The sequence below is a fragment of the Abramis brama genome (genome assembly GCF_963993115.1).
Source record: "Abramis brama genome assembly, chromosome: 21".
In the NCBI taxonomy this organism is placed as follows: domain Eukaryota; kingdom Metazoa; phylum Chordata; class Actinopteri; order Cypriniformes; family Leuciscidae; genus Abramis; species Abramis brama.
This window is the reverse complement of record NC_139983.1, coordinates 4,767,187-4,782,499: the sequence shown is the minus strand read 5'-3', so window position 1 is coordinate 4,782,499 and position 15,313 is coordinate 4,767,187. Positions and strand designations below refer to the sequence as shown.

Sequence of the window (15,313 nt, the reverse complement as noted above, 5' to 3'; positions counted from 1 at the left end):
GTCCCGCTTGCCCCTCTACAGGAGGTGGGTGTTCGCATCCTCAACTATCTCGACGACTGGCTCATCCTGGCCCACTCGTGAGATCAGTAGTGCGAACACAGGGACTCAGACACCTCAGCCATCTGGGGGTTTCGGGTCAACTGGGAAAAGAGCAAACTCTCCCCCTGCAGAGTGTCTCTTTTCTTGGTATGGAGTTGGACTCGGTCAACATGACAGCACGTCTCACCAGCGAGCGTGCTCAGTCCGCTTGCATTCGTTCAACGGCAGGACAGCGGTTCCACTGAAACTGTTTTAGAGGCTCTTGGGGCATATGGCATCCTCAGGCCCGCCTCATTCTATATGAAGTGAATCATCATAAAATCAGTTTTACTTAAAGGAGGGGTGAAATGCTATTTCATGCATACTGAGTTTTTTACACTGTTAAAAAGTTGGATTCCCATGCTAAACATGGACAAAGTTTCAAAAATTAAGTTGTAGGTTTGATTGGAGTATTTCTGTGCCAAAAATACTCCTTCCGGTTTGGCACAAGTTTCGGAAAGTTTTTTTCGAGTATGGGTGTGTGTGACTTCAGATGGGGCGGAATTTCCTTATACGGGTCCTAAGGGCACTTCTCCCGGGAGGGCGCGCGCGCACTTATAGACCAGAGCGAGAGAGCGAAAGCAGTACGCCCATCAAAGCGTTGTGCTCGGCTTTAGGGAAGTCATCACCGGAGTTGTGCAAGTGTTCTTGGTTGTTCCCTGCATTTCGACGATGATTGTTTTATAAACAAGGCCCAGTTCGACGCCGGATTTGCAGATCGTCTAATGCTTAAGGATGGAGCAGTCCCAACGATAAAGGTTCACGGTCATGCGTTGGAACCGCAGGCGGTGAGTAAAACTGCTTCAAATGTCTGTGTGTTGTTAGCTATCGGCGCGTAAGCACAGCAAGTAAACAACATGATCACGTATAGTTAATGTATCTATGGAGCATGCGATGTATGGTGTGTGTGTGATTCGCGCTCGTGATTCTTTAGCTCCGCCCACACGGCACGCCTCCAGCCGCTCGTTTTTTTCCGGAAAGACTCGGTACAGCCTATCTTTCTTTTATAAATATAATAAAACTAAAGACTTTTTGGAGATATGAAGGATGCAATACTACTCTATAGGTACTCAAGATTAACATGAGATTGACTGACACTGAGTGTTTCACCCCCCCCTTTAAGTACATGCAAAAATAATAAGTGAAAAAAATTGAAGATCTGTCTTCGAGATTCCTGAACAAATTTCAGTAACTTATCAGGGTATTTAATTATGACCAAACTTTTACTTGTACTCCACTACATTTAAAGCATATTATCTTAGTTTTGACTTCACTGCCGAAAAACAATAACCTGCTGTTATTACAAAATGAAGTACTGAAATATTGAAATAAATTATGTGTTGCCTCATTCTATGAAGATAATACACATAAGTTTTACTGTACATACAAAATGAAAAGAAGTGAAGATCAGTCTTCAGTATTTACAGGATTATTGAACTTCATCCACCACTGCTTAACTGTGATGAAAACCACTGCAATGCACAGCCACAAACAGCTTATTGCTTTTCTAAAATGACTGTAACAGCAATAAAATACAATTTTTTTTAAAAAATAGTTACATTTTGGTATGTAAATAGTTACAGTTAGAGTTATGTATAGTGTAATATTCACTAATCCACTAATAAAGCTCGGTAGATTTCATTCTGCAGTTCTTTCTTCCTAGTAAAGCTGTTTAAATGCCTGTCACTGGTGTAGTGGAGCACACGCATATGGTCGCATCGATATCAGCGGTTCTCAGATCAGATAATTCAGCGCTCAGCGCGGCATAAGGTGGCGGGCGGGGGTGATGATCGAGCCAGACTCCGGGCCGCCCCGGCTACTCCATTAGCTTGAATGTCACGGTAATTACATTCCTCTTTTGAACTCCACTATGACATCTTGCACATTGGCCTCATCATAATGAAGATCGAAGGAGAAATGAAAAAAAAAAAAAGTCCCCATTTTCACTCAGAAAAGAAATGTTCCCCCCTATGAGAACTGTCAGTAACCAGCCACGGGCGTCACTCTTATAAACACGGATTTAATTAAAATTTTCACTTTCAATTGTTTCGTCATGTTTGTGTACAATTTTTAATTGCCTCAAGGCGAGTGCAAGAATGTGTCATATATTGCATTAACAACCTGTGTGACATGACTGTGTGAGTGAACTCACAGCATATACAGTATAACCACATATAAACAGTCTTTTGTGAACTGTCACCCACGAAGCAAAATTAAGTACAAAGCACTTGTAGCAGAAGAAAGCAGTGGAATCATAAATGAAACATTATGTGCACAACTTCCCAAACAACAGAATCCAAATCAAACCATTACAGTTTAAGACATCACAGTCATGCTTGTGATAAAAAGGCTCTTCTAAACCGTAGACAGCAAAATGAAGCTGCCATATAAGATAGCATGTTTGATCAAAGCATGAAAAAATACAGTTCATTTTGAATTTAAAGGGGACCTATTGTGCTTTTTACACGTTCATCTTTCTTTAGTGTGTAATGTTGCTGTCTGATCATGAAAAAGCTCTGCAAAGTTACAAAGCACAAAGTCCCTCCAGCGGGAGTTATTCTCTACATCAGTGTCAGTGTTTCTGAACTTCTGAAACGCCTCCATTGTAGTCTTGAGTTTCTTCCGGGAACGAACACGTCTCAATATTCCTCATTTAAATAATTAATATGCAGAATAAAGGGGTGGGGCCTGGTTTAGTTAGTTAGTAGTGTGTTAAACTGCCGGTTATGGTTAAGGGCGGGACATTTCCCAAACACGCTCAAAGCGCTCGACCAATCATAACACACTGAACCAGCTGACCAATCAGAGCACAGTGTGCTTTTCAGAAGGAGGGGCTTCATAGAGACAGGAACTAAACAGAGCGTTACTGACAGACTGGGAAGAGAGGAGCTGCAACAATGGAGAATATGGGGAAAATAATGTGTGTTTTTTTTTCCATTCAAGCATGAAAACCTGTTCTAGTGGAGCCCAATAACAAAATCAAGACTTTGTAGAAGAGCAAAATATGGCCTCTTAAAGGGGTCATATAATGGTACATGCACTTTTACAAGCTGATTGTACTGAAATGTGTGTTGGCAGTGCCTGTACACAACCATCATAAAATGATAAAAATCCATCCAGTGTTTTTTTTTTAATCTTCTTATATGTTTCCTCCTGTCTCAAATCAAGCTGTTCGATATTGTGACGTCACAAAATCGACGCCCCTCCCACGATGGCTGATTGACAGCAGCGTTTCAAACACAGACCCGCCCTCGTGAGCGAGCTGTCAATCATAGCACGCGCCGACCGGCGCGTTCATTGTTGATAGCTGGAGTGCTGAGTAGAATGGCGTCTAACGATTGTGGTGTTCTGTTCTTGGGTGTATTAACGAACACAGCAGTCATATTGATGATGTTTCTAAATCCGTACAGCTGAAGACGCAGTGGCTGAGTTTGTTTTCGAAGGGAATATTCCCCACGATCAACGTCAATGCTGTCATGTTTGCGCGAATCATTTCACCAGACTCGAGACTGCTTTATAAACGAGGGTCAGTATAAAGCTGGATTTGCTAAGAAGCTGCTCCTGAAAAAAGGATCAGTACCAACTATTCGTGTTCCTGCTGAACCTCCAGAAGAACAAGTGAGTGTAACGTTTTATTGACCTTTATATTAATCTTTATATTAATCTTTGCAAATAGCTTGCACGCTTCACGATGAATGTGGCTATTTTTACACTCAGGGTACATTATGGCATGTTTTCTATGTACGACTTTATCAATATAATTCATAATCCCACGTTTATAATGAACAACGCGTTATGGTTATTGTGTTATTGTGTTACGGTGTACGCACAGAACAGAGGGGCGGGGTGAGCAAAGCTCATTATCATTTAAAGACACATGCACTTAAACAGCGTGCTGAAAACAGAGCTGATTTTGACCAGGTAAAATGAGTGTTTTCTTACAATACTAATGAGAATTTTTAATTAAAGTATATTACAAACTTTTAATTTAGACCCTAAAGAATCATATTAGCTTGTACAAAAATGACATTATATGACCCCTTTAAAGAGTTCAAACCTGTCTGTCTCTTGCAAGTTTTCCTACACTTTATAAAAGGGTATTTTCACAGAAATGCCATAGAAGAAACATTTTGGTTCCCCAAAATAACTTTCAGAGGGCAGTTGTTAAAAGAAGCATGTTTTTCTTAGTGTGAATTACTTTTTAATAATCTATAGAACTATAAAGAACCTTTTGAGCATTTGAAAGGTTCCGTGGATGTTAAACTTTCTTCATGAATCCACAGATGCAAATAATGATATAATAATGAAGCCGATAACCTTGATTTTTAAGAGTGTAGTCAGTTGGTGGAATACTTCTATGATCGGTTGCTCAAAGTGAACATCTATAGGCAGCCTTAAAACACAAACTATGTGTCTACGTGTTGTGAGAGGAAGAGAAGACTCACTCTTGTTGTAGCAGGTGGTCAGCACCGCCTTGTCTGCAGGACTGCCGCTGATGTGCCATATCTCACCGGCATCGTGCAGGAGCACGCTCTTATTAATCATATTATTCTCATCATCAAAGTCAATGATGTGGATCTGCCGAAGAGAAAAAGGAAAGCACAGCTTTGAGGAGAGCGTCCTGACGGCAGGTAAAAGAGCTGGGACTTCACTCGCAGATATTTACTTTAATATGACAGGAAAGGAAATCTCAAACACCTTATAACTTCACACACTCCTGACACTGATTTCGCAGGTTTTTATTTCAACTTTGAAGTGACTGCATCTTTTGAACTTATGTTAGATGCATAAAAGTTAGGCAAAGCATCACACATGTGAAGAGTTGTTATTTTACTGAGAGACCACATGTGCACTGTGGGTAATATTCTGCAGAGTCTATTAAAGCTACAATATGTAATTTTTTTCGCCGCTAGGGGTCGCTAACCTCTTACAATAACAAAGAGTGTAGGTTGATGACGCAGTGATATCATGGAAGTTGTCGTCATGCCGATGGATCTAATAATGTTTATGGATGAGTGAATACACTGATGTTTTTAACATGACTGTGGTATGAAGCAGGCACGATTACTAATGAGAGACAGATATCAGCGCCACACGCGAGTCCCGCGGATATAAAGGAATGAGGACATTTCATTCTACCGAACTAACTTACCCGCAAGTGCTGAATAATACTCACACAGGCCAGTTTATTAGACGAATTAAACCTGTGAGGAAACGCAGCGCTGTTTCACTTGGTCTACACTATCCCACTAAACTGCATTTGAGTGTGTTGAAAGTTATAATGTTATTCTATGTGTTAGTTTGTCTGTATGAGACTAGCAGTGAGCTAGATCAACATTAGAATAACATACTGATCATATACTAACATCATCATGTTGAGCTGTATAAAACAGCGTGAGCGTGCCGCTAAACATCACGCAGTTGTCCACGTCTGTCGCCATGGTTACTATGGCAGTACGAGCGGAAACCAGGGATAACGCGGATATTATGTCACTGACAGGAGACAAGTGACGAGCCATTATTTAAAATTGGAATTTCTCTGAAATGAAAAATCTTTGGGAACTTTTGGGATATTGTAAGTGCACAACTGCAGGAAATATATCACACTGTGCAAGTGATTTTACTACAAAAATCTTACATATTGTACCTTTAAGCAAATTCCAAGTGTAATTGTGTACACATCACAAAATCCCCTTCGAAATCAGAAATACTTCCAATCTGTGTTTTTGTCCTGTTTTTCACTAAAAATATCTAAACATCCTTAAAACAAGATAAATTCCCTGGGGAGGCCAAAGTCCTAAATAGATATCTTGAATATTTTATTTGGATAAATACATTTATAATCTTGAGCTTAGATAAATCATTTAGATACATTTTCTTTTCTTTTTTTTTTTTTAAGAAATTGAGTGACATTTCAAGTATTACATATTTTATAAATGCACGATTTTAAAGCATCAACATCAAGATTAACAATCGAGATTTGCTTGATTCAGGAAATGTAAAACGAGTCAATTTAATTAGACACCTATACGATTATATTTAAAGACTTTACTGATTTAGTGATTTTATTTGACCTGGTTTACACTTAAAAAATATCTAAATACATTCAATGAAAGCAAGTTTAAACATGAATACATTTTCTAAATACCAGCTTTACAAATTCTCCTGAAAAACATACCTCTAATTTACAGTCTTATATTTTCAAAGAGTCTTTCTAATTTCAAGATTACTTTGAAACGTATACATTTCAAGCATAAATCTCACGTCTTATTTTACTAAGAATTTTGTCATTGTTATATAGTTGTTATATTGTATTTTGTGTTTGATGTGTATGGTAGAAATAGAATATTGGTGATGTAAGAATGATTCTCCACCTATACTGATTTTAGTATATGAATGGCATATTAACTGGCTGTATGCAAAACTAGACCACTTGCGTGAGCATGTTAGTCTGAGAGAGAGAGAGCGCATGCATACGTGAGGGCATCTCTGCCTCTCAGGCTGCTGGAAGTTGGAAAGGAAGCCATTAACCTTGGGTTGGACTGCACTGAAGGAGAATTATTAGGCAACGTTATAATTTTATGGAGGGAAGCAATACAAATAAATTCCAGTGGCTGGACAGGATAATTGGAGGCGTTGGAAGGTTCTGTAATGAGTGCTGGGGTTGGAGAGACTTGCTCGTGATTTATCAGCCTGTGCTGTACTAATGCGAGTGAATTATCACATGGGCCTCGTCTCTTGCCGTAGTCATTACGTGAAGGAGGGCTCAGGGGCTCAGGTAGGGAATGGCCTCCACTTTAGGTTCACTCATGCTCAGGACGGAGGTGAAGTGTCGTATCAGTAATGACACACAGGCCTCGGTGTGTGTGTCGCTCGAGGGCTGAAGGAAATGACCGGCTGAAGAGTAAGTTTATGAAGCTGAAGTCTTTTTGATCACAGCATATAATCATTTCCTTACCATACTAATGATTTTGATACTGCATATGCTTAAAACAAGAAAAGATTATCTATTTAGCAGCTGCCAAGTGAAAATATCTTCTTAAAGACACAGCTATGCTAAATATGCAAATTATTTTTAAAAATAAGAATAATATAATTAAGTTTTTTTTTTTATTGAGTGCATCCCTGCCCAGATGAAGCTATGATATTTCACAAATACTTTACAAAATACAATTAAATTTACACAAATGATGCAGTTCAACAGCTGACATACATATCCTCCTTAATATTCTTTTATGACAGCTCTGGTCTGGTTTGTCCTGACCAGTGAAGCCGCCCACAAATATCCTCCAGGTCATGAAAGTGCAAGGTTTACAGCACTCATACGTAATGATTATAAAGGGCTGCAAACAGTCAGGAGTCAACAAACAATATCAAATGATTAGTTAGTTCACCCAAAATGTTTGTACAAAAGGAACACAAAAGAAGACATCTTGAAGAATGAAAGTCAATGGGTTCCAGTGATGTTTTGGACCCCACTGAGGTTCATTATATGGACAAAAACAGTTGAAACATCAAAACATCTTCCTTTATGTTCCACAGTAAAATAAAGTCAAACAGATTTGGATGTGGAACAACATGAGTGACTAAATTATAACATTGTTTTTATTTTTTCCATATTTATTTTTTTCCCTTTTTTAACCAAGGTAATGTAAATGTTTGAGCAGGGTCATTTGTGTCATTTCAGTTACTACTTTATCTAGAATATACTGTATGTTATTCAGTTTCTTTGGGGCAAATAATGTATGATCTTATTTATTAATAATCTTTATTTGTCTATTATTTTATTATTGTAATGTTTAGTCCCAAGGAAAATGAAAAGGTTCCAAAAAGGAATTTATTATATAAAAACAAACCAAATGAATCCACAGATGAGCAGGTAACGTGCCAGCATGTGAACAAAGCAACACAAACAATACCAGACAAGGAATGAAAGGAAATGAGGAAGAGATGGTGATGAACTAACAATAGACAGGTGTGCTCGTTAATTAATGTCCATGGTAACTAATGACTGGCAGGAAACTAGAACAAAGGGAACAGGGCTGCGTTCAGCCCCGACAAAACGTTGCACAACGTTGTTTAAACAGAAACGGTGATGCGTTGAACACACTGTTCTGATGACGCAAGAGTTGCAACTATGGCAGCTGAGAAGGCCTTTCTTTGTGTTCTTTGTGAAGAATTTTCGGAGCCTGATGAAGTCGGTATAAATATGTGTTTAATACTAAAAAATATGCCCGATGTTACAGTTACTGCACTTGCCGCCCAGAACAAAAGAGAACATATCCCAGTCGAGTGAAGGGATTGCTGAAACTGAAATGGAAGCACACATCTTACCTAATTCAGAGTAAAACACATCTATTTAGCCTCACATACTGACTTTATTTGTAGTTCATACTGTTTTAATACCCTGTATTTTCTTTCTCATTTTTAGGAAAAGCACTTAATTACCATTGTTTATTTCTATACCAAATGTCATACACTTGCAATGAAGCTAAAAATATAAACAACTACATCATTATGTTGATATCCTATATTTTTACAATAAAACTTACGACAAACATGTCTTCTAATATCCTCAGTTGTTGCGTATACCGAGCTGCATCACACATTTGTAAATTACTTTCCTTGAACCCATTGTGCGAGTTCACTTTAATACCGCGTGCTTTATATACATGTTGCTGCTGATTGGACTGCAGTTCTGACACACCCACCAAACAAGAGAAAACGTATCTCAAACCCCGTTGCACACCGGTACACGCCGTTTCCAGGAAACATGACGTTCAACCCGGAAACCGTAGCAAAACGTTGCGCACCGTTTTGAACTTGAACGTGCCCCTGGTAACTGAAGAGAAACAAACTAACAGTCCATTAAAAGCAAACTAAACACCAACAGAATGTGGCAATTATATATTATTGTATTGTCAGTATATTATATTATTTTTTATCTTATTATTTATAATTCATCTTAATTATAATTAATATAATAAATTATATTATTGATTTTGGCTTTTAATGTCTAATGTATGATCTTATTTTATTATTAATCTTATTATTAATCTTACTAATCTTATTGTTTATCTTATTGTTTGTCATTTAATTATCTTGTTTATCTACTATTTTATTTATTATATTTAATAATAATTTATTTTATAACTTTATTTATATTATTATTATTAATTTCATAATTTATTATTTTGTCTTATTTAAAAAAAAATGCTAAACATCTTAAAGATTATTCAATTAGTATATAAACAGTTTATGATGAGAACAAAAAAGAAAAGTCTAAAAATCGTATTCAAACAATCATTTGTAGTTTGTCACTATTAGGAACTAATTACTGCCTAAATTAAAAAAATATATATATATGTGTGCATTCTTCAAATATTAAATCAGAGTCTGATATAAACAACAATAAAATCGTTTCAGAAATGTTGTTGGAGAGATGAATTACACATGCACTAAAATACCGTGTCCTAACAAGGGCCGATGTAACAAAACAACAAGTGATAAACGCTTTCTCTTACATGTTAATCTGTGATTTGGTCCTAACCTGAATTATAACCATGACAGATTCATTTAATTTGTAGTGCTTTATTTCCATGGTATTATCCTAGTTAGTGTATTATGACATGAATTAACAATAAATATGAAATGGACTGTTCTAAAGAGTCCTGCATATAGGAGTGAATATAGACACTTTTTGCCATTGAGACGACTGGGGAAAAGAATGTACATTCACTCACCTGGTTATCAAATTTAAGTGACTGTGTGCCCACGAGAAACCTGATGGCATCTGTCTCCGCTGTCTGAGCTGCCAGAGCACGCGCCTGAAAACATGACAGCCCATGCATTAATCATACACAGCCAAAATACAGGAAAATACATATCTGACACAAAATGCCTTCAGCTGCTACCTAACGTTACCTACCTGCATTTTTGGATATTATAGGACAGATGGGCTCATGTTTTCTTGAGCACGTACAAACAAAAAATTACCAAAACCATGTGCCATGTATATGTATATTTCTATCATTAATTATATAATGAATCAATGGAGCTCATTTGACATTCTGTAATTCGTATTATTTGGAAACAAAAAAGGCTTAACTTATTTGTCAAATCATATTTCTCTATTATTTAGTCTTTTGATATTATCATTATCTACTATGAATGCCATATTATTATCATATATATATATATATTATATGATAATAATATGGCATTCATAGTAGGCTATATGTAAGTGCTTATGGTTTATTACCTTCTGATTCCATACTTATACAAAAATATACGAAGATACATTGTTTGTGACAGATATTAGGAACGGAACGGATCTCTCCATTTATCATGTTTAATATAAAAACATGTTTAATAACCATCTTATATTAAACATGTAAATATTACAACAGTGAAACATAGGTACCAGTTCATAATGTATCTATATGAGATTGTTGTGTGGAAGTATGAAAAGGTAAACAGAGCTACAGTACCTGAAACTCCAGGCCATAAATAACCGGTGCATCATCCTCCATCTTCAGTCATTCATTTATTCATTTATGATTTAATTCAGAGTAAAACATTCTCCTGTTTATCAAATACTAATGACATGTACAGCAGTTCCGCGAGAGTAAAATGAAACTTACGAAAACGGCGTACGGAAAGTCACGTAACACTGTTCTCTGTGAGTTCGTGCTTTGTGTTTTGCGAACGGAAGTGTGTTCGAGAATACCAGTCTCCTCCGTAGCGCAGATGTTTGACACCTTTCGCACACCGTAGGGTTCTCTTCTTACGTCAGTGCGCATGCGTGTGTTTACACTGCTGTCATCACAGCGTTCATTTCACTGAAGGTAAAATCATGTTTTTACTGTTTTATCATAATGTAATTTTCTCTCTGTGCGTAAGTATTATGATGAATATGACGGTCACCTAAATGTCAATTCAACAGTTGTTGTATGTTAGTCTACATTCATCATGTTGTTGCTACAGAGCTCTTCAGACATGCATCCAGTATTATATTACTGATAAACTGCATTTTAATCCTAATTATTTTTTTTACTAATTTTCTCCTCCAGAATGTTTGGATTTCTATAATTATTTATATAATGAATCAATGGAGCTCATTTGACATTCTGTAATTCGTATTATTTGGAAACGAAAAAGGCTTAAAACTTATTTGTCAAATCATATTCCTCTATTATTTAGTCTTTTGATATTATCAGTAGTGCGATAAATGAATGTTTACTTAAATATTATTTCACAAACTCCAGCGAAAAACGAGCAATTGAATAGATATAGAGCAAAATCTCTTGTGCTATATGAATATGAGAAGAAACCAGAGAAACACTGTAAGAATGACCTTGTGAAAAAGAAAGAAGTGTGCTTAATTGTATTGAATGTAAACAATCATTGTAATTCAAATCTGTATTTTGTATTGTATTTTTTTTTGTAAAAACTGTACGTGTAGATAATACAATATTAATGAAATTCCTAAAGAGAGTACACTTCATTTACTGTTTCTTAACAAAGGCTACTTAAAGGAATATTTGGTGAAAATATAGCATAACAAGAGATTTATAAGCTATTTTTTTAGGCTGGTCATTTTTGACCACAAGTGTGACATGGTGGGGGAAAAAATCTCACAAAATATCCCCCAAAAAATTGGGAAGTGAGCAAAGTCAGCACGTTTTATTCCAATGCGATTACATTAACTTACATTTTCAGGAAAAAGAAAATGACCCTATCAAAACATAAATGTTCAATTACAAAATTTAAATATGTATTTAATATATTTAAATACATGACATACTTTAAAAATGAATAACATTAAAGTATATTTTAGTTTATCATACATGTTTTTCAGTACATTCAGCTGTGCACTATTTTAAAGACAAAAGGAGTATGAATATGAAATTACATATAAATTTGTAAAAACACTCATCTAATTGCATTTAATAAATTTCAACTATAATTCATTTTCATTAAATGGTAAATATCATGCAGTCAAGTGTCTGAAAACATTACATTTAAGTTTACACTTAAGTAAATATTATATGTGTAATAAGAATGCTAAAGTATACATCTCAATGTATTCACAATGGTGTTTATGTGTCTATAATTTAGCTATTTAGCCTTATTCATTGATGTGTGTTTTGTTTGACTGGGAATGACAGGGAACATCCAGGCTGGAGTCATGGACAGCAGTGAAGGTCCATCTCAGAGGCCTGTTACTCTGGATATAGATGCAGAGACGCCAGGAGCCTCTGTCACGCCCCAGACTGACACAACAGAAGCGTCTTTCCAAGAGGAGAGCATCGACCTGGACGCCGAAGCGTTCGTCTCCCCACCGGACGACAGCATTCACTCTGAGAGCTTAATAGACAAGCTGTATGACCAGATGATGGAGAGCGTGATGATCTCAGACTCCCCTAACAGCGAGGAAGAGGACATCGTTCCCATCGACTCACTTTTGGGGCAGAATGAAGATGAGGAAGCGCTTTTGTCCAAAACACCGGATGAAGATACAGAAGAACAAAAGGATGACGACACCGCTAAACCTGAGGACACATCAGAGCCTTTATTGGAAGAAGAGCACGAAGAGGAGAAGATCACACAGGCGGATGACAAAAGGGAAATTGTTCCTCAACACGACCCAAACCCAGAGGCTCCCAAAGTTCAGGAATCCGAACTTGAGGTGAATACGGATACGTCCCCCAAAGAGGAGCCGGTCCCGGTGTGTACTATCTTCAGCCAGGCTGTGCAACCCAAAACACAAGCCCTGATTCCTGACGGCTTTCAGCCCACGCTAGTAAAATCTCCAAGTTTTACCATCGGCAACACAGACACCCCCAACAAACTCATCCCTCAAGTGTGCCAGCCCAGTCCCAGCCTCAGTAAGTTCTTCACGGATAACTGCGTGGTCAACCCCGCCTCGGACTTCTTCGATTCCTTCACCACATCCACCTCTTTCATATCAATCAGCAACCCGAATGCAGAGTCGGCCAAGACTCCAGATTCTCCGTCGGGCCCCGGGCCTCAGGAAGCTGTGCCAGCCAGCACGTACTTCACCCCGGTCGCTGCGAAACCGCAAGAAAGTCCCGCGGAGCCCGTGAACAAACTCCAGGCCGTGTTCTCAAGCGGCGATGACCCTTTCGCAAGCGCTCTGATCACCAGCGATCTGGATAAGCGCTATGACGCCTGGCTTCCCTCAGACGACACCAGGAAGGTTCTGATATCAGTGGCCACACAGCAGATCAGTCCTGTGCAGATCGACCGAGAGCAGCTGGCCATGCCCGGACTCAAGTTTGACAACCTACAGGTCAGTGCAGTTTCGCAAAATCACATTTTCAGATTTCTAATTTGAACATCTGCGAAATGGAATGTGGTGCGTAAAGATTCTTGAACATTTTTTATTCAAAGCAAAAACTGGGTGCAGGTTTGATGTGAAATAAGAGTATATAATGACAGAATAATTTTTTTTATAGGTGTTCATTTAAAGACCACATTCATTCAAAAGTTGCATTTTGTGCCCTTTATTCCATATTTATTATAGGCAAATATGTTACATTTAGGATTACTTTAGCATAGGGGTGTGCGATATAATGTCATCAAAAGTACCGACAGTACCAAATGTGACAATACCAGCATTTACCTTTAGCATTTGAGCAATGTTGAACTGATTCTTAAACACCTCTGATTGGCCATTGTGTTCAAGCACTCAACATATATGACTGTGATTGGCCATTGTGTTCAAGCGCTCAACATGTCTCTGATTGGCCATTGTATTGACGCGCTCAACATATATGTCTCTGATTGGCCATTGTTTTCACGCGCTCAACATATATGTCTCTGATTGGCCATTGTGTTCATGCGCTCAACATATATGTCTCTGATTGGCCATTGTGTTCACACACTCAACTAGTGTTGTCACGATACCAAAATTATTGTTTCGATACCGATACCAAGTCAAGTATTGCGATTTCGATACTTTTTCGATACTTTTCCTGAAAAGGGAGAAACACTCTCAAATATCATTGCTGTGCTTTATTTTAAAACCGGAACAAGATTCTAATTATATAACACACTAATAAATGAACATATGAACAGCAGATATATTAAACATTTGAACAAAATATGAAATATAAAAATATAAAAAATAAATTAGAGCAATGACATTCAAGGTAAAAAAAAATATAAATTTAGCAGCATTATCTCATTTATCATAAGAAACATAAGAGCTTTATCTTGATTCTGAACTTTGAATAAAAATATGAACAGCGATTATATTAAACAATGTTTAATATTGGTAACATACGATAAGCCTCATTGGTGATATATTTGACGTGGGGAGAGAGTTGTGGAAGGCCTATACTTCATGTTAAACATAAATATATAGCAGCAAAGACAACGTCGGCAGTGTTGACGGCAAAATAGGCTACAGAATAATTCGTTCTGTATTGAGAGGTGCAAATTACATTTTATATTGTATTTGTCAAAACTTTCAAACATCAAAATGTCATTGATTAATATGTATTCATGTCAAAATGACAGAAACATCTTTTCCTATTCTATTTTGCCTGGAAACGCTTCCAACACGCTTGCGTGTCACGTGAAAAATAGGCGTCGGTTCTATTTCTAGCATGCACGCGTTTTCCGCGCGTCTCGAGCTGCGCCCAGACGCGTGTGTCACGCAGGCAGTTAACATGGGAGCCGAAATAATAACGGACACGACACGCAGCCAGTGTGTCGCCGGCCTTACAAATCTGGAACGCGGTCATTCTTAGAAGTATCGATACTAATAAATTAAGGAATCGTGACGTTTTTAATTTCCGGTTTACTTTTGAAGTATCAGTGCACCGTGCAACAGAGCAACGTAGGCAACGTACTTCCATATGTCACTCCTCTCGCCATCTTTTTCTACGAGTCGTGGACCACTTGTGCTCGCACATGCAGCCATGTCGCTGTAGTTTGTCACATGACACTGACAGCGGCAGGTTCTTTGCTGCGTGCGTCAGGAAAAAAAACAGACGTCCATAGGGAGGCGTTTTTTTTTTTTAAGTATCGATACTGATAAATTTAGGTATCGTGACGTTTTTAATTTCCGAGTATCGCGATACTTTTGAAGTATCGGTACATCGTGCAACACTACACTCAACATATATGTCTCTGATTGGCCATTGTGTTCATGCGCTCAACATATATGTCTCTGATTGGCCATTGTGTTCACGCGCTCAACATA

The 15,313-nt window shown here is 37.7% G+C and overlaps 2 protein-coding genes across 2 annotated transcripts in view; one reads left to right on the top strand and one right to left on the bottom strand.

The window, feature by feature from the left end:
• eipr1 (EARP complex and GARP complex interacting protein 1) overlaps positions 1-10,761 on the bottom strand; it is a 50,016-nt gene extending 39,255 nt beyond the window's left edge. The window contains exons 1-3 of the mRNA XM_084096023.1: positions 10,569-10,761; positions 9,822-9,905; positions 4,524-4,656 (exon numbers count right to left, since the gene is read on the bottom strand). Coding sequence (XP_083952149.1) covers positions 4,524-4,656; positions 9,822-9,905; positions 10,569-10,610 — 259 coding nt within the window. The 5' untranslated portion in view covers positions 10,611-10,761. The remainder of the gene's footprint in view (positions 1-4,523; positions 4,657-9,821; positions 9,906-10,568) is intronic.
• A 106-nt stretch (positions 10,762-10,867) lies between these two features.
• trappc12 (trafficking protein particle complex subunit 12) overlaps positions 10,868-15,313 on the top strand; it is a 43,404-nt gene continuing 38,958 nt past the window's right edge. Inside the window, exons 1-2 of the mRNA XM_084097119.1 lie at positions 10,868-10,925; positions 12,249-13,393. Coding sequence (XP_083953245.1) covers positions 12,269-13,393 — 1,125 coding nt within the window. The 5' untranslated portion in view covers positions 10,868-10,925; positions 12,249-12,268. The remainder of the gene's footprint in view (positions 10,926-12,248; positions 13,394-15,313) is intronic.